We start from the raw sequence: 24,695 nt of genomic DNA, 5'->3' as shown, positions 1-24,695 counted from the left end.
AGTAATCTGCTAATGCGAACAGAGCCCTGTGTTCTAAATAGCCTATGGAAAGCCCTACCTTCAAAACTGCTCTACTGCACATTAAGATCCCAACAAGTTCCCAACACACAAGCTTTGAAAGCACATACAAATGTGAGTACATGGCAATTTTGAGGTTAACTTGAACAAGATAATTCTCTAATGCTAAGTGTGTGTGTGTACATATATATGCATAATACATCTATAATATATAATACATATATATACATATATTAATATACATTTATGTAGAAAGAAAGAAATTTAGACAAATATACACATATTGGCTAGTTATAATTTTTGTCAACTAGATACAAGCTCCAGTCATCTGGGAAGAGGGACACTCAATTGAGAAAAAAAAAACCAAACAAATAACCATGCTTAGGATTGCCCTGTGGGTCGTTTTTGTTTGGCTGGTTGGTTTTGGGTTTTTGTTTTGGTTTGTTTTGTTTTGGGCAATGGCTGAGGGCCCAGCTCATTGTGGGTAGTGACATTCCTGGGCAGGTTGTTCTGTGCTGTATAAGAAAGCAAGCTGAGCAAGTCTGTAGTCAGTGTTCCTCCACAGACTGTGATTCGGCTCCTACCTCCTAGTTCCTGACTTGAGTTCCTGCCCTGACTGTGATGGTAACATGTAACCAAGAGTTTTCCTCCAGAAATTGCTTTGGGTAAGGTCTTTATCACAGAAATAGGAAGAAAAGCAGACACACACACACACACACACACACACACGTTATTGATTTTGGCAACATAATCTCATTTGTCCCGGGATGGCCCTGAACTCACTATGTAGCCAAAAAATGTCTTTTCTTCCTCCACCTCAGACAAATTCTGGGGTTACAATATCATATCCAGTGAGAATACCACTGAAGATGGGACCCAGGATACCGTACATGTTAGATAAACACTCTATCAACTAAACTACCTTGTCAGATCTTAATTAGTTTGATTTAATGTATTAGTTTTTGAGATATCTACATGGTCCCATTTCTACATCCTAACAGTAGTCTGTTTCCTGAATCCCTATAATTTCCTTAATGAGTCAACAATTCTAAGAAGGAATTTCTATGGCCTTTCTTCCTGTCAAAAGGCCTTTACCCACGTCATCTTCTTACCTGGCAATTGTTTTCCCTATACTGGATACTAAGTTTAAGATCCTCTCTAAAATTTAATTAAACACTACCTATGGTATGATCTGAATTTATATAACACCAAGTGAATAAAAAACAGACATTCAGGGCTGGGGATAGAGACAAGTGGTAAACACTTAGCATGTATGAGAGCCCATTTTTGATTATCAGCACCATTAAAAAATAATAGCAACAACAATAAAAAATGCATACATCTAGAAACTGGCACCAGGAAGTATAGCATAACACACACACACACACAAATATGATGAAGGTAGGGTACTTCTGGCAGGCTATGAGGAGTCTGCCTTGAGTGACTGAGGAGAGGTAGCCAAAGTAACATGGAGAAGAAACACATGACAACGTTATGTGGTATGATGGTTGATCTTTATCAGAATTACCATAAAAACATACTTCTGGGTGCATCTATGAGAATATCCTCCTGAAAGTTTAAACTGTGGATACAACATAAACATGAACAGCATCACCACGTGAGCTCAGGTCCCAACCCAAATATAAAAGGAGACAGTGAACTGGAACATGGCATTGGTTGTTCTGATTCTTGACTAGCACAATGTAACCAGCTTCCCTACAACTTCCACCAGGAAGCCTTCCCTGTATCCTCAGACTCCAGGCCAAAATAACCCTTCTTTAAGCTGCTTGACCACAGAAACTAGAAAAATAACTGAAACACACAATGCCTTAGAACGCAAATGACAGACATGAAGAATGCAGGGCAGAGACTGGCAGGTAGTACCCAGGTGCCACAGCTGTCTGCCTTGTAGTGGGTAAGTATGATACGAAACAAGAGCTTCAGAAAACATTTGCTTGTGAGAAAAGGGAATAGAGGGACGATGGGAAGAACAAACTGGAGAGGGTGCTAAAGCAAGATACTATTACAAGTCCATTTTGGTAAAAACTATTATCACACTCATCACACAACCTTTAATGGACGAGTGCAACTTAGAGTGACATTAGTGTCCTAGCCCAATACGGCCTCTCAAGTGTCTAACTCAGGGAAAAGACAGCAAAGTTGTTTCTCATACATTGGACAGGTTTTTCTCAACAAGGCTGCATAGCCTCAAACATTAACATCTAAAATGGAAGATGTTTAAACCAAAAGGAGAGACAGCACACCTGAGACAGAAGGATCTCTGAATAAACGGAAGCCAACGTTCACAGATAATGGAGATGTCACAAACCCCTCCTGATGTGCATTCAACTGTAATTCATTCTCTCTCCCAAATTCACAGGTTGAAATTCTAAAGCCTGGTAACTCAGAATGTGACCTTATTTGAAGATAGACATCACAGAGTTATGGAATTAAAATGAGCTCATTAGGGTGGCCCTCATCCAATAACTGACTGGCATCTTACAAAAAGGCAATTTAGCAGCAGAGAAGAACATACAGAGAAGGCAAGTGAAAAGGAACACAGAGTTCAGAGTGAGTCTCCCACAGGCTAAAGAATATCGAAGGTCACCAAAAATAAATAAAAATAAATAAATAAAAATCAGAGGAATACACAGACTTGCTCACATTTGTAGGAAGGACTCCAGGAGGCACCGTGGTCTCAGACTTCTTTCTCAGAACAGAGGCAAACGTTTCTCCACATAAGCCTACCAAACTATGACACTCAGCTACTGAGTTCCTAGGGTGTCCTAGATTGGCTGAGGTGAAAACTCTTTATATCACAGGGTAGTCATTAAATCCAACTGGATGACTGCCTCTTTCAAGGAGCTAAATGTTATGATTGCTTAAATGGAAAATGGGTCCCCTATGCTCATGTGACTGAGCACTTGCTAACAGGTGTTGTTGCTGTTTTGAAAGGTTGTTGAACCTTCAGGAAGTGAATTCTTGGAGGAAGTGGGAGCCGGGGTGGGCCTTGAGATTTCAGCTTGCTTTGCTGTGTAGTCTGTGCTTCCTAGATCCACAAAGATGTAAGCAAGCATTTACTGCAAGCTCCTGACAACACATAGCTGCCTTCTGCCAAGCCTGTCCTGCTCTGATGGACCACATCCCCTTAAATCATGAGCCTCCTTTAAGTTGCTTCTTCTCAGGCATTTGATCACAGCACTTACACTTTGGAAAATATACCAAGCAAATAATCAGAGGCTCATCACTGCTCTTTGCAGAAATGCATCTGAGCTCCCTTATATTTTATTTCATGTGTGGGTTCATCTTTGAGAGGTTCTCATACATGCACAGGTGCATGAACATGGTTGTGCATATATATGTGGAGGTCAGTGAACAATTCTGGGATATTACTCTTCATGCTTTGTGAATAGGAGCTCTTACAGGCTTAGAGAACTCACTCACTAGACTAGATTGGCTAGTCAGTGAGCCCTAAAGAGCCTCCTGCATCTCTATTCCCTGTTTTGGCATCACAAGCACACTCCACATCTGGCCTGTCATACGGAACTTAAGAGGTATACTTGGGTCATCATGCTTGTATGGTAAGCATTTTGCTGACTGAAACTCCACCCCAGCCCCTGAGCGTCATTCTTGTAAGGAGAACCCTTCCCTACTTCTCTGCGGTTCACCGATATCACCCAATGTTAAAAATACACCCAGGATGTAGCACTGAACTACCCAGCCTGAAGGACCTAGGGTTCTCCTCTCTATTACTGTGATGCACAAGGGTATTGGGTGGCAGCTTTCCATCATCTCTGTCCTGAGTGCAGACTTCACAGAGCAAAACCCAAGATGAAGCCAGAGATAAACTTCATGATTTGAGTAACTGCAGTCTGCTTAATCTTGCAGTACTGTCCTCATTTCTCTCAAACTTGAAATAAAAGCAAATATCATCCCCACCCCCCGCCAAAATGTAACCTATCTCTGAAGCCTGCACTCAGGAGTGTATTAGATGGACTCTTGCCTTCTAGTTCCCTGAGTCCTGAGAAACTACCAGAGGTGAAGTGATACCTAAAGCACAAATAATCTTGGAACTTCTGATTCCACAACCCCATGCTGTTCAGTTTCCCCACAGAGCTGGAAATGGGACCAGTGGAATTAGGACAAGGCAGACCTCTTTAGTCTGATAAGCAGCAAAGCCCAAAGCTACATGTTTTATTAGTTTGCTTCCATTTTTTTCATCTCTGCCTTCCACCCCTCTGCAAAACTGTCATTCCAACTGTCCTTATATTTTCCCACCAGATTTCTCACAATTATAAAAAAGAAAATTAAAAAATGTTTTGCTGATTTTTTCCCTAAGCAGCATGACTGCACATTCCCAGGCAAATTTCATGTCTACACCACATAACACAACCACAAAATTTCAAAGCAAGAAGGAATCATCGTGTTGATTGGTATGAATTCCTTATGCCTTTAGCTGAAGAAAGCTAGCGCGTAAACAGATTATTTTATTCAGAGATACTTAGAGGCTAAACTCAGTCATCACTGAGTTCACATCTATTGACTTACAGGTTTTGTAAATTACACACAAAAAAAATAGTGAACTATATATCCTAGACCATAAATAAAAAACAGTTCTTCAATGAGGACCAAGATGGATATTTAAATGTAGAAAAACCTTCTTACTTACCCTTCACCTCTCTTTTGAGACAAGGTCTGATGAAGCACAGGCAGGGTTTAAACTCATTTTGTAGGAGAGAATGTTCTTATACCACTGATCCCCCTGTCTCCAACTCCTGAGCACTGGGATTGTAAGTATGCATCACCATATTCATTTATATGATGCCTGCTGAATTGACTGAGGGCCCCGTAGACAAACACTCTGTCATCTGAGCCTGTGCCCCTCCATGATGATCACTGCCTATTAGTTGAGCTCCAGACTAAGCTGAACAAACTAGATATTCTTCTTCAACTCTCCACTTTGTCCCTTCCCAACATGCTTGAGGCACGTGGGATGTGTCCATGAGATTGCTCTTCTACGTTAGTGACTTTCTTCACTAGGCTTCCAATTTAATCCAGGTTATACACCTACCCATGAGGCACTGGTATAGCTTGCCCCTGAAAACTAGAAAAGTGCTCTATGAGCCAAGTTCTGGTAGCTCACATTAGGTTGTGTGGTTCCTGTGTCTGTTCTTCCTGGAGGCAAGAATTCACACAAACACCCACCTCCTCTGGAATCCACCCAGTAGACAGCTACAGTCTGGGTTGCAGCTACACTAGAGCACAAAGTCCTACCTCCTGTACATGGGCAGAATCTGAGCATCTTCATATGGGTAAAATAAAAGTACTCATCAAACTTCAACTCAATTCCACCAATATGGCTGCTGTCAACTTTATAATTACATGTGAAATTGTGTCTTAGATGGTAATGGTGTCTAAATGACACTGTCTCTGTGGCTAATAAATGAAATTTATATTGTTCCCAAATGTGCTTTATCTCCTGGAGTTCCTGGCATGGTGACTGGTGAGGTCATGGACCTAGTTGCTTCAGTTAGAAAGGAACATATTCTTTGGCTCCTTTCTCTCTTCTCTGTCTCTTTCATTCATATATATATATATATATATATATACATATATATATACATACATATACACATGTGTATGTGTGTGTATATATGTATATACATATATACATATATATGAATGAAGTATATATATGCAAATAATACTTAGCTACTATGTACCAAGTATTTTACTAGACATTAGGAGCAAACTGTTAACACAACACAGAAGGATTGAGCCCTCTCATGGAGGAAAATTATACACTATGTGAATATTAAAAGAAACACAAAACTGTGGATTTGAACCACGATGGTGAGGGGTTGATGGAAGAAGGCTTTCTGAGAACATAGCATGGCATCACCGTCCTCTGAGCCTTGGTAGTACCTGGCCCAGCCCAAGGAACCCAAAGTCATATAGGCATACACATACAAATAACCCATCTTAAAAAATTCTAGACATAAAGGGAAAAACCGGACATTACCCAACTCCCTGGTTTTTTACCAACATAGCTGTTTCTTTTCCTCCTTTGCTTGAGATTTCATGCCATGCTTTCTCCAGCATTTCCTACTGTATTCTAACTAGACACATTTCACTTGAAAACTGGAAAGCTCAAAGTGTCCCCATAACAGCAGGTGCCTAGGGAAGAGTGAGCAACGTTGTTACTGAATGGATATATTTAGCAAGCTGATGGTACTTTGTCCTTCTTGGCAAATGGCACTTTTATGAATTTCCATGCTTTAGTGAAGATTCTCTTAATCTCATTTTCATTGGTAAATGATACCACATGCTCAGAATAGTCCCTGTTTTATGATTATTAGTGGTAAAAGAGTTTGATCCTTTCATATTATATATAACCAGGGCACAGAAGGGTTGCACCCTCTTACATAGAAAAATTATTACACACTATGTGAATGCTAAAAGAAATATGAGGCTGTGGATTTAGACCATAGTGCTGTGTGGTAAGATTTCCTATTTTCCAGACAGTTCCTGCCAAAGTACTCATCCCTCTGTTTTGAATTAGTTTGCATACAGTCTTGATTTTCAGGATGTTCACATTTCCAATCTGGTTGGTTTTCCTGCTAACTTCAGTTGATCATGAAGTTCCAACATGAAATAGGACTCACAATTGATTTAACATTTGAGGCAAAGTTTGTTCTAAAGTCCTCTGCTCCAGAAAGGTGAGACAGTATTTCACTACAAAAATACATTTTCAAACTGTGAAGATGAGTGATGTTGAAATTTAATCATTTTCAGTAAAAACATTTATTATTATAATAATTACACTTTTAAATTAGTATGTAGAAATAGTATGTGTAAATTCCCTGATCCTCTTCTGTCTTCTTCTGCCTCCCTCCCTCCCTTTCCCTCCTATTCACTCATTCATTAGTTCATTCATTCACTTTAGAAAATGGATCTCATGTAGCCAGGGTTGGCTTTGTGCTTGCTATGGAGCTAGAAATGGCTTTGAACTACAATCTCCTTCCTCTACCTCCCAAGTACAGAGATTACAGGTCGGCACCATTACACTAAGGTCTGCAATTTTATTGCTATCACTTTGGTTTTTGCACATACGTTCAGTTGTCCATTAAAATAAAAAAAAATGTCTCCTCCTTAATCATCAGGCCATGTCTCACAGGTAAAACCTATCTCCCAGGTTGACAGGCATTTGGGGCTTCAGAAAGATGAGAGGGTAAGAGCATAGGGTAGTGGCATAGTGCTGCTACAACTGTTTGTTTCCCAGTCAAGAAGCCCAGGCTCTGATGTCAGTACCACATGCAGACAGATGATGGATGTCTAGAGGGGTAATGGATAGATTAATGATGATAATGATGATAGACGATAGATAGAGATAGATAGATAGATAGATAGATAGATGATAGATCATAGATAATTAAATCATAAATAGAAAAATAGATATAAATGGATGATAGAAAGATAGCTGATAAATAGATGAGAGACAGATAACTAGATAGGTAAATAGATGATCGGCAAATATAAATAGATGATAGATGAATGGATGGGTGGATGGATAGACAGCAGATAAAGAGATAGAAGATAGATGAATAGATATACAGGTGAAAGAAAACTCCTTAACATCTATAACAGGACCTTGTAACCTAACTCAGAAAGAAGTAAAAGAAGCTTTATTTCACATGGATGGAAGCTGAAAGATTAACATATAAATTATATTATATTAAATTATATAATAAAATTGAACTTTCAGTTTTTATGCTGGAGATCAAGAAAAAAATGAACTTAAGTAAGTTTGAGGACATTAGTTATCTAGCTATTTTATCAGAACTAATATATATTAAATTTTAAATTATAGAATAGTATATAACAGATCATATAAAGCCTTCCTTTCTATGAAATCACACTGTAACCCATAGCAGGAGATGGTTTTTGAGGCTACTCAGGCAATCGGCCAATACACAACCTGTCTAGAGAAATCAAATGTTATAAATTCACCTCATTGTATTTAAAATAAAATTCATTTTATGTAAATGTTTAGTAAAGATTTTATTGTCTCCCTCCTACTTTTAACTAGAAATTTTAAAACTTAACCATAATTAATTGTACATTAAAACTTCATATATTAATCCTAATGATATAGCTATTAAACATTCTAATATTTACTGAAGTTAATTTCCTTCTTGATCTTCAGTTGAAAATATCAATTAAAAATTCAATTTTAGTAAGAATATGTTTTTCTTAATTTGTTTTGCAAAATGAGGACACCACAAATTAATGTTCCCACTGAAAATCCCCAAGAAATGTTTTATGGATGATGATGTATTCATCTTTATGAATCATTTAGGAAGCCTGAATTACTCTTCAGACAATCTATCATACTCAAGTCATCAGAGCTGACTCACTAAATAAAGTGCTAAGTGACATTTACAAAAAGTTAGAAGGAAGATTTTCAAACTGGCAGGTCAGGGTGTACCCCTCCTGTCTATCACAGAAGTCAGCACAAGGGGGTGGGGGTGGGGGGCGGTGTACCTGATGCTAATTCAGTGGAAGGGAATCTGACAGAGAGGAATTTCTTCTGATGAGAAAAGGTACTAACATTTTACCAGTTTGAGCAGACAAAGCTAGATAGAAAATGCTACAAGCTGGTGTACTTGTATTTGTGTTTAAGACTTAGTTTTATTTATTTGTATGTACAAGTACCTTTTTTTCATTTCTGTCACTCTATGTGTGGGTGCCTGATTCCCCTAGAGTTACAGGCAGTTGTTGGCCACCTGACTTGGGTGCTGGGGTTGAACCCAGATCCTCTGCAAGAATGGCAAGCCCTTTTAACCACTCCCTAACACCAACACTGACATCATTTTAAACAGATGACTTGTAAGTTGATTCCAATTTCCCAAGGAAAAATAGATACTTGTTCTGGTGGATCAGATGAAATGGAAGTCCAAGGTACTCCATGTCATGAAAAAAATGCTGATGGTGGATTCAGATAGCACGGTGGTGGTAGAATCAAGATAGCAAAAAATGTTGGTACTGAAGTTATCATTCCAGAGAGTATTGAGCCAGATGTGGTATTTAATACTAGCACTCAAAAGGATCAAGGAGACTTTAGGACTAGCTCAGGCTACATAGTTTAAGGCTAACCTGGGCTATAGAATGAGACTCTTGTCTTTAAAAAAAAGTCAGAAGACAGCATTTTGTTTGTTTGTTTGCTCACACATTACTTATTTAAGACCTCCTATGTGTTGTATAACACACTATATAATAACAAGTATACAACATGGATGTAATTTCTTTGGGAATTAGAAGACCACATCTTTTCAAGGATAATCCTGTCATTTTTGGGTCACTTTCACATCTTGTGGTAGAACTAGAATGTTTACTGTTTCTTCTAAGACCAATATTTTCTACATCACAGCTATCTAGCATCCTGGTTTATGTGGGCTCCTGCAGGGTGACTCCTTAAAAGTGTAACTTTCAGGCTAATTTTAATCTTTGGCTTTCAGAAGTGTCAATGAGGTTGGCAGGGTATTTGACACCAGCTGATGACTACTGGCTACATTCAAAGAGGCCACACTAATTCAGGGGTAATTCTAGGTCCATGATAAAAACCCCAGCCTCTTTAACAGCCTTCTGCATGCACAGTGAATTGAGCTGTTGGTTCCAGTTCTTCCTCTGTATATAAGAAATCTCTTTAGGAAAGACAGGCTTGGTGGAAGTTGCAATGGTACCACTGCTGTTGGGAGAAGTTACCATACTGGATAGATTGTTTTTAAAGGACAATGATTCAAAAATGTTTGTTTTCCACACACTGATACTACTGTTTGAAGGTTGTAGAGGAAGCTCAGTGGTTACAAGTGTTTTTTCTTGCAGAGAACCCAAGTTTAATTCCCAGCAACCAATACTGGATAGATTACAACTTTATTTAACATTAGCTTTTGGGGGATTATACATCCTCTTCTAGTCTATGTGCGTCTCACAAACATGCAAATAAAATAAGCAATCAACCACTTAATTAGTCAATAAAAGCATAAGAATGGCTGTTGAATAGAGGTAGACTCGTTGTTAAGAGTGCTTCCTACACAATTGCGAAGACAAGGGTGTCATATATTGATAAAGATAACCTCCAGGGAATGGAAGAAGAAATGTTTTATCTACAGAGTTACTGAGACTACACTAACAACCAATCTTGTCCCAAGTGTCAAAATCACCTGCATCATTTATATATATCTTAGGTATAAATAAAATATCTGCTCAGAGAAATCCTTTTAAAGGATATGCATTTCCTTCTTACTACTGTGATCATATTTTTTTTAAAAAAATGTTTGTTTTAAAACTATGTGCACATGTGCCTGTTTGTATGTGGGCATGTGCCCATGAGTATAGTGCCCACAAAGGTCAGAGAGAGTGTAGGATGTCCCTAGTACTGAAGTTCTAGCCAGTTTTGAGCTGCCAGTTGTGGGTGCTGGGACTTGAAACTCAGGTGCTCTGTAAGAGCAGCCAGGGCCCTTAACCTCTGAGCAGCTCTCTAGCCCTATGATATAGTTTTATATTCTTCCATAAGATGTAATGTAAAGCATCAAAAGCCCTAAATATGTAATCAAAGCAGAAAAATATCAAAAATTTATAGCAGGAAAGACAGGTTATCTTAAACAAATATAAAAATTGTTACTGGATAATGATTATAATTTCATGGTACTATAGTCTTTCAGTTTGGGGTACAAATTTGATTTGTACTTGAGAGTTCGTTGAAGAGGTCTAAGCCAATAAAATAGTCCAGGATAGCACTGTAATTCCTAAAGATCATTTCAATTCTTTGAGAAGGTCTTTTGATAAAGGGTATTTTGTACCCAATAATAAGTTAAAGAAGTTCATGGAAAACTTGTTTTGGATTGTTTTCTGTACTTATGTTTGCTTTTCTTTTTTTTTTCTTTTTTTTTTTTTTTGAAGTTTCTCAACTATCCTTCTTTGATTGAAAATCATTATAGGACAGAAGGGTTGTGCACACATTTTACCACCATATATAACTCACATTGTAATTTGAAACATATCATAGCCATGTCTTATCCACAATAAAGTATGTTTTAAAGTTAATATTTTATTAAAGTCACTCACATTTTTATAAAACAGACTTCCAGAAACACTGATAGAAAGTCTAGCTATCCTTCAGTTACAAGGCCTCACTGTAGTCAACTTATAAACCAAGCTAAAGGAAAGCTCTATGTGCTCAGATGCCCATGATATGCCTCATCTATCCATCTGTCCATCTGTCTGTCCATCCGTCCATCCATCTACCCATCTATACACCTACCCATCCAGCCATCTACCCATCCAGCCATCCACTCATCTACCCACCCATTTATCCACCCATTCACCTGTCCATCCCTTAACCCATCCTTCCATCTACCCATTCATCCTTTCATCCATTCTTCTACCCACCAATCCGTTTCTTCATCCATTTAGCATTCATGAAGGAATTCTGAATGACAATCATTATAAGACATATCATTAAGATGATTTAGAAATATGAGAACCTCAACATTCCTTGAAAATCTCCGCATAGCATCTTAAATTTCACATACATAAGAGACGAAAGATATAGACTACATAGAGAAAAGTGTGGTTCAGATATCTGAGCTGCATGGAACATGGATTTATGGAATAATACAGCATCTATCACAAACACAGAAAACATGCAAATGAAGTTACAAAGTACTGAAATAGCTGATGCTCTTCATAGTCATAAAATTTTACCTATTTTGGATACTGGGTTGTTGGGAAACAAAACAAAATGAAACTAGCAAAATATAGCAGAAATGTGTCCTTCTTTAGTGTTAAACAATATGAACACATTTAGATTTTAGGATGCCTTTTCTAAGTGTAGAAGGAGCTGTAAAGGCTAAAAGAATACGGTGTGTCACAGTATGCAGTGTTCTTTGTACTACTGTAGGTGGTACCTCTCATGTAGATTATGATATGGATTGATCTCCTGATTTATGAAAGGTTTTGCTTCGATATGACAGGTTAAGATAATCCTCCACCAATTTCCATTGTTATTCCCCTGCCTCTGAACTCAATGGTTTGTACTTTTGTTTCATTGACCTCATCCCTTCACAGGATGCCACTAGCCTTCATTTGACTAATAAAGAAGTGGATGATGCCAATCTAAAATGCTAGTCCCTCCCTCAGTGAATATATGAACCAAGATGGTCATATATTGGAAGGGAATTTAGCTGTAACCACGGAATTTGCTACAAGGGCCACTATGGGTACAAGATTCATTCAGAGCCTGGTCCTCACCTTTACATGATATAACATGACACTCCTCTCTTCACCTGTTAAAATTCTGGAAATGAAGTTCACCTGGCTGTATCTCAGGCCATGTCAGTCTAGGCAGGTCTATAGGTGATACTGACTATAGAAAAGTCAGTATCCCAAAGAACTAACTGATTTGGTCCATACAGAATAAAACTGAAATACAGCCTCTCATGGTTTGCCTATATTCAAAAGTTTCTATCAAGAAATGGGCAGATTTAAAGAACCCTCCTCTGAAGTTCTCTGCAGTACAGACTAATACAGGTTTAGATCTGAGTATTTTGCACAATCATTATTAAAACAATAACAAAATTCTCCTTAGAAAATAAGTTTATAAAGCTTAAAGATTCCATTCCATAAAAATAATTCTCACCAGCACCAATATATAAAATAAGAATGTGCTTTCAACATTTTGAAATCTCAGACTCTGTTCAAACCTTCATTTTCCTTTAACAATACTTGATAGCAAGTCACTTTAGATAAACATTATTGGCCTAAATGTGCCAGCAATGCCTACAAATACTAGTTAAGAAGCTACCATGATAGTGCTCATTTTATTAAAAATATGATATTCTCTATGATGCTAAAAGTTTTATTAAGATGATACAATCTCCATCATAAAACAAAGGGGTTTGCTATACACAGGTCACAAACAAGGTGTATAGAAATGATGCCATGATTGTATCCCTACATTTAAACACATTCTGCTACTTAAATAACACAGTAACTTAATTTTTATTTCAAGCCATATTAATAGCAATATTTATGACAATAAATCTGCAAAAAAGGAACAAATTCTTTTCTAAGGAAGTCTCATTTTGATATGACTATTTATCCTCAGAGTTAAAATAATGCTTCTCTGACTCCTGTCTTTTTCCGTAAACAAAAGCTACAGTGCCAAGATCCAACTTCAGAAATGGCAAAATTATATATTTTTCTTCTTTGGGGGCATAAATAGCAATGCCAAGTTCAGTTTGTTCCATTGATTTTAAGCCAAAGATACAGCAAAAAATAGTGAAAAGCCTGGTCCCATCGTGTGTCATAGGCTTCTATTAAAGTTCTAATGTAAATTCCCACTCTCTGAGTGGCAGGAGGCAGGATTACTCTTGCACATAAAAATTCCATGGGACAAGGGACAAGGCAGTAAGGGGGCAAGGGAGCAAGAAAGGGAGGACTCACATACTCTGGGATTGAGAATCAGTGCTCCAACCAAAACCAAGGTTTAAATATTACCTTTAAAAATTTTATAACATTTGAGTTTGTATATAGAGGTAAGGCCACGTTAGTATTTAAGATTTAAAATATTTCAGTGGACACTAGACAGTTGCCATCTTTCTAATTAACACATACTTCTTTAACACAGCAGTTCAGCACAATTTACTCAAGTCAACTCATAAATTATAACTGACTGGCTTTGAAGTTGCTATGATTTTCCTGCCTCTGCCTCTCACATGCTGAGATTGCAGGCAGGTACCACTGTGCCACACTCTGTGGTCTTTGATGGATGGGAGGTCCCCCATGCCTGGCTCCATCATCTTTGATAGCCTTATCTTTTCATCTCTTGCCTAGAGAAGGAACACTTCCACTATTTGCATATCCTCCTGATTCTTTTAGCGTCCTGCTAGAGATGTGAATCCATCTATCTCAGAGACATCCTCTGAGATGCTTTTTCTTAAACATTCTTCTTTTTAAATCACTCTCGAAGTGTGTGCCACAGAGGCTGCATAAACAACTCTCTAAACTCTGGATTTTCATGAGTGGAAAAGAACTCTGTTGCACGGCTCTAAGTTGGAAATAGTTGTAGCGGTCCAAGTGTGAAATGTAAACCAGAAGAACTCAGCTGTGAAGCCGAAGAGCCTGTCAGCAAAGTATTTTGATTCGAGTTTGATATCCTGTGGATTTCCAATAAGAACAAACTTTAAATTGTAGCATGCTAGAATTTTCCAGGAATTGTCCATTGCATAATGTATCAACACACTCATTCACATACAAAGATACACATATACCACTGAAAATACACAAACAGACACACACATACACACATACACCATATACCAAGACATTAAAAATTCAAACTAACAGGAAATTCCATTAAAAATAATGACGAAATTAATATCTACTGTTCTGGTTTCAGTAGTTAGTATGATACTCTTTACATACAAAATGAACCAAGTTTTAAATGCTAAGAAGAGAACCAGCAAGCAATCTGTAGACACAGATATAATTTCCAATGGGTTCTAGCCACTTGAACACAGGTCCTTCAAGCCTTGACAGCAAGCATGTTTACCTGCTGGCCATCGCACTAACCCATCCAATGTAAACAAACAAACAAAAAACACAAAACAAGTGTCTTTGATGGCAGTATGAAATACATCAAAAATAGTTTGAAATAATTTTGTTTTTACAATGGATGCAAAGAAAACAACTCGACTCTCCATACCATAAATACAATCATAATAGCATTAGAACTACCTAACTGTACACAAGATTGACTATGCATTAATAAGAGACATTTCCCCTCATGGGGATTTTTAAAATGTTTACCAAGCAAATGCCAACATCCTATATCTAAATTTGTTTTAGGGTGACACATGTCCATGGTCATTGTAGAGATCAACCATTCCCATTCCTCCACTGTCTGGCCATCCTCTTTAGTCAATTGATATTTTATCCACCACATACATGAAATGTGGTGAATGGATTTATTCTCGGTGTAACAGCCTTGCCTGAGATTTTTGTCTCCCAATGACAATCTGTCCGTATCTGCCCTTTCTTCCCACTCTACAGTTTTATTTGAAAGCAGAAGAGGAGAAAACTCCCAATTTCTATTTCAGAGTACATTCTCTCAATTACTAAAAAACATCTTACTCTATGCCACCAAGTATATAAAATCATGCAGTTAAAGTGTTTTAAAAGTATTTTCCTTTGTCAGATTCAACAATACAAAAGTAAAATTGACCTACTCTGACGTTACTGTATTTTTCGTTGCTTTTTTTCAGTAACAGAGAAAACTATAGACCTGCATAATTAGTTAGCAGAATTTGTATATTTACTTTAGAGTGTATAGAAGATTCTATACACTCAATAATGTTCTACTTCATTTTCTAATGTGACAGTTTCCAATGCAGGAGTTTTCAGGAAGTAGTAGGGCTGGAATAAGTAAGTATTGCTGGGTTTGAGCACTTGGTAAATGTAAAGACTGCTTATTCTACCCAAGTTTCTGCAGATAAATACCTATTATGCATGCACACCCTTCTCCATGCTTTTGTGGATGTTTTATAAGGGCCTACAAGGTTGTGATTTAGCAAAACATTTATATGGCATTGCATATGCCATGAGAACAAGGTCCCCAGTCCTCAGGATAAGGAGGTCATTCAATACGTATTAAACATGCCTGCTAATCTATAAACATGGGGCCAATGAAAGCACAATGCCAATGGCAATTTTCCCTTTTATTTCTATGGATGCTTTTGATTCCTGTTTATTAATGTTCTCTGCAAAGGACCAAGGCTTTTAACAAAGAGTGATGGACCCAAGGTCATCCACCAGGTCAGAAAAGCACATGGTCCATGCAGCCACTGCTTGGCTGAATTATCTTTTCTCCTGTGCTCCTCCTGTTAATCACTTCAGTGTGTGTGTGAGAGGACAATACCCTTTCCCCCCACAGTTTCTGAGGATATTTTCCCACTGAGAGAAGAACAACTTCACAGGGAGGTGAATATGATCTTCAAAGGTGAAGTGTGTCCTACAGACTGAACCTGAGGCTGTGTAGTGGAGCAAAGTCTCTCATTTTAATGTGACGTGCCAAAGCTAATTAGTCCACAGTCACCAATTCCCTTCTGACACACAGCAGAGACAAGGGTATAATCCCAACCAAAAGCAATTTTGCTTTCCAACACCACTTGGACATGTTTGGAGATCGTCTTCCTTGTTGCCATTGGGAAAGGGTGGCTGCCATTGTCTCCACTTGTCAAATTCTGCAGTGCTCAGAGAAAACAAAAGGCTCTGAAGTTACTGCAGCTTTTGCTCATTTTCCTCAACTTTAAACTTTAATTAAAGGGAACAACTTTAGACCTGCAAAATTAGTTCCCAGAATTTGTATATTTATGTCAACGGCACTTGTGTGCAAAATGTTCATATTCGTCTGTATATTTTCTCATGACAGAGGACAAAGGCAAGACATGTCTGTGATTAATGAGATTAAAAAAAAAAAACTTCACAAGATGAAGAAATAAGATTTCAGAAAGGAGTCTCCAAACAGATCTGATAACAGAGGTGACTGTGTGTGTGTCCCTTCTGGTGACTACTTCATGAGACAAAGTCACACCTAAAACGCATAAGCCCGGCCATGCATTTGTTGTAATGTCTAAAGCCACAGAAGCAAAATCTGAACAAATTTCACAATGTACCAGACACAAACACAGGAAACACAACAGGATATATGGAGAAATAGCTCAGTCATTAAGACCACTTGATGCTCTTCCTGAGAACTGTAGCTCAGCTCACAGCATCCACACTGAGAAGCTTACAGCCATCCATAAATCCAGCTCCATGGAATCTGATGCCCTCTTCTGGCCTCCACAAGCACATTCACATACCACACCAACACTAAATCCATCAGTAAATTCTTGTTTGGAGAAGTACTCCAAAAGGGACAATTACTGGAATGATGTCTAATCCATTATTAAGTTTACACTCTTGTGGAAAAGTGAAAAAACAAAACAAAACAAAACAAGTGAAAGTAAGTAAGTGAAGAAAGTAGCCCTGAGAGTGAACCCTACCCAAGACATGAAATGCTAACAATAGCAAGACACTAGGCACTTGGACAATGGGACAATGGCTCCTCCTCTGCTCACACTAATCCCTCATAATAAATTCCTGGGAAATGTGACTGGGCATCATCCTAAAATGTATTAAGGAAAAATAACTTTAATGTATTTATATGTCATTGTTCCAGAGCAATCTCGAAGACATTTACATTGTTCTTCACATACTCTTATAAAAATAAATTATTTATCCAAGAAAATAAATGACTGCTACTGAATTAGACATTTATTGACAAAGGGTTAACTATCAATTCTCTTTTGTATCCAGACTGACAGAAAAGTGAAACACAATGGCTTCTTACTAAATGTAGCCAGAAGACTTAAAGCTGTAAGAGTTAAGTGGGCTTGGGAAATGCTTTTTACTCTACCATTTTTCATGGACTGGCATCACCAGGATGCCACAGACAATTAAGGACCAACCACTAACACAGTTCAGAGGCTGCTTTGAAGGATACTAGGATCCTAATACATTAACATTTTCCACCAATCTATCCACCCACCTTTATGCTCTACACATTAACAAATTCAATTATTTATGAATAGTAAAACCAGCACCTCATTATCTAAAGCAAGACTTCAATCACACCAAGTTGACAAAGCCTAGCTGTCAGTTGACATCATGATACACTAAAGAAAAAAAGAAGAACTTACAAGTTCTTATTGATGAATAAAAATATTTTAGTTTCCCATTTGTCCAAATGATAGGAAGGTCATAGCTTCACAAACTAGACTGAACTATCCCACTAGAACATCCACCATGTGATAAGTAAATTTGGGGTTCTTGGAATTTCCTCCTGCACTTAGACATGTTTTGTAGGAGAGTATTTTTCAGTTGCTTCTTTTAACTTCCCACTGGAAAGTTTTTCATCAAGAATTTAAGGGGGAGGGGAAACATAATTGCCTTCTGAGAATGTCATGCCCTGACTTCATGTGGTATTACTGGGAACAATGCCAGATGAAGGATCTCTGAGTGATCCTGCCAGTTTATTTATCATTTAGCATTTTTCCTATATTTGGATAATCTGACAACTGAGAGCAGATGCTTCAAAAAAGCAGAAAGTAGAAACAAGAAAGATTAACTGCATCCCATAAGCTGATGGATTAAGTCAGAGAATTATTGACTATAATACAAACAATCTTGAATAAAATTCTTGCTGAATCTTAACAAAAATATGCAAGTAGGTGGTAAAATTTATTCAGAAAAAAATAGGTAGCTTTTGATATAAAAGGATCACATAACTTTGATACTGAATAATTCATATGTGATATAACCTTCAAGGATGAATGGAAATTTGAGAAAATTCTTACTTTTATGCATCTAGGAGAATCTTCAAGAAATTAACTATCCTTGTAAAGATTAAAGTTGACCTTAGTTAAAACTAAGTGTTCACAAAAATTATTTCCTCGCAACTGAAGATGCAAATTATTTTGTTCAATGTTGATTCCTTAAAAGTTAAAAAAAGTCATGTTTTTTCTTAAAAATTAAATGTACTTATTGTTCATATATTCATGATATCCATGTGTCAGAGAGCCAAATGTAGGAACCGACTCACTTTAACATATAGGTCCTGGGTATTGAACTCAGGTTACACTCAGGTTTAGAAGCAAGTACTCTTACCAGCTAAGATAGATAGATAGATAGATAGATAGATAGATAGATAGATAGATAGATAGATAGATAGATGATAGATAGATGAATATAGATACTATCCTGTATATACAATATCCTGTGTGTACACACACACACACATACACACACATATATATACACACACACACATAGTATATATACAGTATATACAGATAGGATATAAATATATACATGTATATATATACACATTTACATATATATGTATCCTATCTATATATACTGTATATATATTATCCTGTATATACATGTTTTTCTATTTTATAAATTGATTTCTGTATAGTCATGTTTTCATATTAAAAAAAAAGATTTGCTGACTTTTATTGTACATGTCTGAGTGTTTGAGTCCATGTATGTAAGCACCTTTGTGTGCCTGGTACTTACCCATGGTGGCCAGAGATGCGTTTTAGACAGGGTTTTGTCTCCATGAATCTATGAACAGTTTGTGTGCCTGGTACCCATGGAGGGCAAAAACAGTGTATCAGATCCCCTTTAACTGGAGTCACAGAGAGTATAGATCATTATGTGTGTGATGAGAACCAAAACTGGATCCTCTGCAAGAGCAGTGGTGCTGTTAATTACTGAGCTTTCTTAAAATAAAACACATAAGAATTTGTCACTCAGAAAATTCAGTACTGCTGATAAAACAGCTCTACAGTTTCTGCTGGGCTATCTATCTACTTATCCAATAATTAATTATTTAACTACTGAGATAAGGCCTTGCCCTATAGCCCAGACTGCTCTCAAGCTTTGTGTGACCCTCTGTCTCATTCTCCTAAATGCTGAGAAATGACAGGTGTGAATGGTCACTTCTACTCCTGCCAGGATCTCCCGATGCTCATACCCCAAGCCAGCCCGCCTTTTGATATCTACAACATTATTTCCACCATTCAAGATCTCCCAAACTGAACTTTGCCTCCCAAGAAAAGGAAAAGGCTTTAGGTTGGAAGCCTGTTAATCATTTTGTATAACTTGTCACCATTTCTTCTCCAGCTGTGGTACAGATATTTTCCAAATCTTTTCCACACTTGCGGATGCTTTGGGGTATTCTCCAGTATGTTGTTTATCTGGGAATATGCTCAGGTTTGCTGCAGCGCTATGTACCGCGTGGGAGGGAGAGGTGAGCTGTTTGAAAGAAAACCTTATACACAGGGACCAAAGGGAGCCCTTTGTACAAAGGTGTACTCTGCACCGTGGTTAGCAGACCCCTGCACCATTAGGCAGCTATGGGGCTGTTAGAATGCTTTGTTCCACATTTCTTGTGTCTGCTGTAACTATGGACACTCAGCATTTAATTCACTCCTGTTACTGTCTCTCTCTACAAGTCTATCTTTCTTTTGAACAAAGCTTTTCCATCTCACCCTAATTTTGGTTCAACACCTGGACTCTCCTTTATAACATCACCTCTTTATCAAAAGTACTTTGCTCACACTCACCAGTTCCCTAATCAGTCAACCTAAAGATATTCCCTTCATTTCCATTCTCTCAAGTTTATGGTTTTAGCTCTCTCTTTCTTCTGACAGTACTGCTCAGTTCTGACTCATTTTCTCCCACTGCTGATTTCATGTGCACCATGTGTACACAGTACCTCCCTCCCTGGCTTCCTCTTGGCCTGACCAGTGAGTAATTCCCAAGAACTGGCCTTTCTTCTGTTTTTGTCTTCAAATATTCTTCTGGGAGTCTATCTGCCACTGTAGTTAAATTATCACATGCACAACTAGCATTTCCAGATTGACATTTGTTCTCTTCTGGTCGCAGTGCAGATAAAGTAGTCCCTTGCATATTTGTATGAACCTTCCTTCTGGAATTACCATCCTGGCTGCTCATTGCTGGCACTTACACTGATGCTGCCATCTTCCCTTGGAAGGTCTCTGTTGTGGCACAGAATCTCCCAGTGTTCTAACTCGACCATCCTTATATTCCCCATATGATCTCATTAATGTCATATCACATTCTCTGTCTCAGCCCTTTAGAGTAATCCCTGTGACAGTACCCATCCCATCAATATTGTATGGCATTCACATCAGGTAACATCCTTACCCAATAGGTTTCAAAGTAAAGCTACAAAGAAAAATTCACATATATGCAGTTATGTCTCAGTTCAGAATGTTATTCAAATAGCATAATCCACTATTTCCTCTGCGCACTCTGGAGACTTGCCTGATAACTAAGGCTTGTCCCTGATGGTACCATTTCTATGAAGTATTCATAATTCCACTAGACAGAACTGTCTTCCATCACCAAAGTTCCATTACGTTTCATTTATTTACTGGGTATTTTTTTTTCTGCCAGATGCCTTATATGGAAATTACAAATAGAAAAATGGTTCTATTTCTTTTTCAATACTTATTTTATTGTTTTAATCATGTGTGTTATTATGGGTCTGTGCAGCTGGGTATGCATGTGTGTGTGTCAGGTCCTAGGAGACATGGGGTTTCAGATTCCCTGGAGCTGGAGTTGCAGGCAGTTATCAGTTATCTGAAATGGGTGCTAGGAATGGAACATGGATCCTGTTGCAAGAGCATTGCATGCTCTTAACCACTGAGCCATCTCTCCACACCCACACAACTGCTCAATTTCAAACCATGGCCATCATGTAAACCATTGTAAATTATACCAAGATGAGACTGGATTTCACTAAGGCTTTGGATTGTTAGTTAAATATTAAACGATAGGCATTCAGATGAAGCATGCTTGAAATTCCCTTTGAAAGACTGAACCTTTTGAGAATATTATATATTTATAAAAGACAGGAAGACAAGAAGGGACTAATGGTCTAACCAAAGCTTTTGGTGTCTTATGACAGCAATGTAGTAAGAAATTTGAAATAGGTCAGAGGTTGTTACTTAGTGTTGCATTTATCATTCTGGAATTTTGGAAGGATGAAGGGTTCATTATTAACTGTTCTTACTCCTTTGTGGGTATTTTTACTTTGACATTTTTTACTCTACTTGAAGACTCAGTACAACAAAGGTAAACGACATTGAGAAGAATCACCCCACTGGTAGGAAGGTATGAGAAGCCCCTGCAGTACATGATACAATTACTTGGAGCAGGGGAGTGTATTTGTATTGTTAGCTAATTGGGCTAACTAACTCATTTGCCTTTTGAAATCAAGCAAGAGTTCTAGTGTCATCTGAATCTTATGAAATTTATAGAAACACTTTTACATATAAAATTGTTCATTTTTATACTTATATATTTGCTTTACCCTGTGTTTTCTTTTACACTTGGGAGGATATTTTTTCTTATAATTTATATGACAGTGTGACCAAGCCCAACTTTAATATAAATTATAGCACAATGGCCTTTAGAGAGAAACATACTTTAAAAAACAATATAGGTATACATTTTACTACATTCTTTTGGCAGTACATGTCTTCAACAAGTTGGACATGCTTCTAAATGCTTGGACAGCAAAGCATTTAGGCAGTAACAATCAGAAACTATGAACTTACTTATGCTGTTTTTTTATTACCTATTTTAATAACTTTAATCTGTGTAGTTTTGTGTCTTGCAGTTTTGTGTATGTGCAGTGCAGTTTGTATATGTGCAGTGCAGTTTGTATATGTGCAGTGCAGTTTGTATATGTGCAGTTTTGTGTATGTTCAATTTGTGCATGTATAGTTTTGTGTATGTGCAGTTTTGTATATGTGCAATTTTGTTTTACGTATGTGCATGCCTCTGGAGACCAGAGACATTGGATACCCTGGAGTTGGAGTCACAGGCCCTTTTACATCACCTCATGTATGTGTTAGGAACTAAATTCAGGTGCTCTGCAAGAACAGTTCTTGCTTTTAATGACTGAGCCATATCCCAGCCTAGTGCTGTCTCCTTGTATTAGTGGTTTGCAATCATATGTAATTTATTCTGTTAATGTCAACAACTCACTACCCGCAATGCAGCAAGATGAGACTTAAGATATTAAAGATGTGGTAAGAGAGATAAGTGCCAAAGAAACAGAAGCAGGGAAGAAAGCACAGGACACAGTCCTTAGGATAATCCTGATTTGAGTTTACTTATATTATTCATTAAATCAACTGGTATAGATGAAAAGAATCACAGCTTCTATGAAAATATATTTGTAGTATATTAGCTTGATTTTCTGCTACATCTCTGTTGTTTAAGACTATATATTCAGTAAGATTTTACCTAAATATCCGCAGTAAAAATGCTTAATAAAAAGTTTTTTAAAATATTGAATAAATGTTGAAATGAAATAAAATAAAAACAGATCTTCTAACAGCAGCACTGAAATAACCCACTAAGTTTTCATCATTTTCCCAGTGAATAAGGACACAGGCACATATAGATACTTGAAATACACCCAGGAGTGGCCCACATTTGACAATGAACAGACATTTACTACACAGTACATTCACGTAGGTGAATGTAGAACTAAGAATTTCCAACCATTTGTTGTGGTCACGTTTACAGTCAGGTAAACAGAGGCTGCTATGAAAACAATATATCTTCTACATCTTACAAAATATCCTGAGAGGAAAACGGATCTTCTGAGTGTGAAGCCAAGCCTTTATTCTGTCAGGCAATGTGATTTTAGAAGAAAAACATATCCACTTTGTCTAATTAGGTCATTAAAAAGGATAAATGCGTCATGGAAGCTTTTCCCTTTTGCCTAAGACATAAAACGAGACAATGAAAACAGTCTGGTAATATAGAAAGGGTTAGAATTTGTTTCTTTTCAAAAATAATAGGTCCTTTCATCTTTCTATCCCTTAGACAAAGAGAATTAATTGGACACAAAATTTTCTTAATTAGTTCAGAGTTTACCCCCGATTCTATTTCAGAATATTTAACCAGAAACAGGAAGATAGAGGAGAGGAGGAAGAGAGCACATGGAAAATTATCAAAGGAAATGAATGAGGTCCAGAGAGTGGGTTGTTGATCATAATGCCTTCTGCAGAGTCGAGAGAAATATAAAGTTCACATGCACATAAACACAGAGCAATCTGAAGACCAGGAAGGTCTCGGGAGGAAAAGACTGACATCTGCCTGTGGGTCTTGTAAGCCAGACTTTAATTGCAGCTAACTTAAATAAAAACAAATGGCACAATTATTTTGCCTCTTCCTCTGTCTGCTGGTTATTATTTCTTGAATTTCACAGAATCTATTCTTCAAAGCATGAAGAAACACAACCTGAGAAAATGAAGAAGAGGGTGCTTACCTGGGATCCTCGTGGCCCTCTCTTGTGGTCCCATTCTGAATGACCCATGAGCTGTGAAGAGAAGAGTGTAGTTATGGTAAATTAGGTGCATATTTCATGTGGCCAGTATTCCTGCTCATGCTTTCAAAGAATAATTAAACTGCTAAATCTGTTTTCTGATAAGAATGATATCAAGTAGGTATCATGAGCAAATTAACATGAAGGAATAAATAAAGACTTGATAGCTAGCGTTTCAAACCACACTAGTGTCAGCGGTGTCTGAATATCTCTGGTAAGAAGAATCTGCTATGTTTGGCTTTAGTATCTTTGCCAGAGAAATCCTAGACACATGTCAAATTGTGCAAAACTTCACTTCCATGTCAGTAAGCCTGTGGTCACCCAGGGAAATAAACACTGTAAGTCACGCAATAAGGCTGTCTAGGCTGTCTAAAGCACTATCAGTAAGAAGCAGCAGAAGGACAATCTTATTTTTAGTTATTTTCCATTCTCTTTTGGTAACACCACAAAAACGTGACAGATTCAAGGAGTACAATGAAAAGCCAGGTGTGGTGGTGCACACTTGTATGGTGCACACCTGTGTGGTCCACACCTGTGACACTGCAACAGAAAGGTGGAGATGGAAGGATCAGAACTTAAAATTAAGTCAGAGGCCACTATGAGCTACATGAGACTTTGTCACAAATCAAAACAA

General features: G+C 37.6%; 1 protein-coding gene across 2 annotated transcripts in view; it reads right to left on the bottom strand.

Annotated features, from left to right (window-relative positions):
* Positions 1-24,695, bottom strand: part of Pde3a (phosphodiesterase 3A) — a 256,100-nt gene that overhangs the window by 84,314 nt on the left and 147,091 nt on the right. For both annotated transcript variants that reach the window (XM_034512469.2, XM_076940749.1), the window contains exon 2: positions 24,005-24,055. In XM_034512469.2, the coding sequence (XP_034368360.1) occupies positions 24,005-24,055 (51 nt within the window). The remainder of the gene's footprint in view (positions 1-24,004; positions 24,056-24,695) is intronic.

Source organism: Arvicanthis niloticus, chromosome 9 (assembly GCF_011762505.2).
Source record: "Arvicanthis niloticus isolate mArvNil1 chromosome 9, mArvNil1.pat.X, whole genome shotgun sequence".
In the NCBI taxonomy this organism is placed as follows: domain Eukaryota; kingdom Metazoa; phylum Chordata; class Mammalia; order Rodentia; family Muridae; genus Arvicanthis; species Arvicanthis niloticus.
Note: the sequence above shows the minus strand (reverse complement) of the source record. Positions and strands in the feature narration are given on the sequence as shown.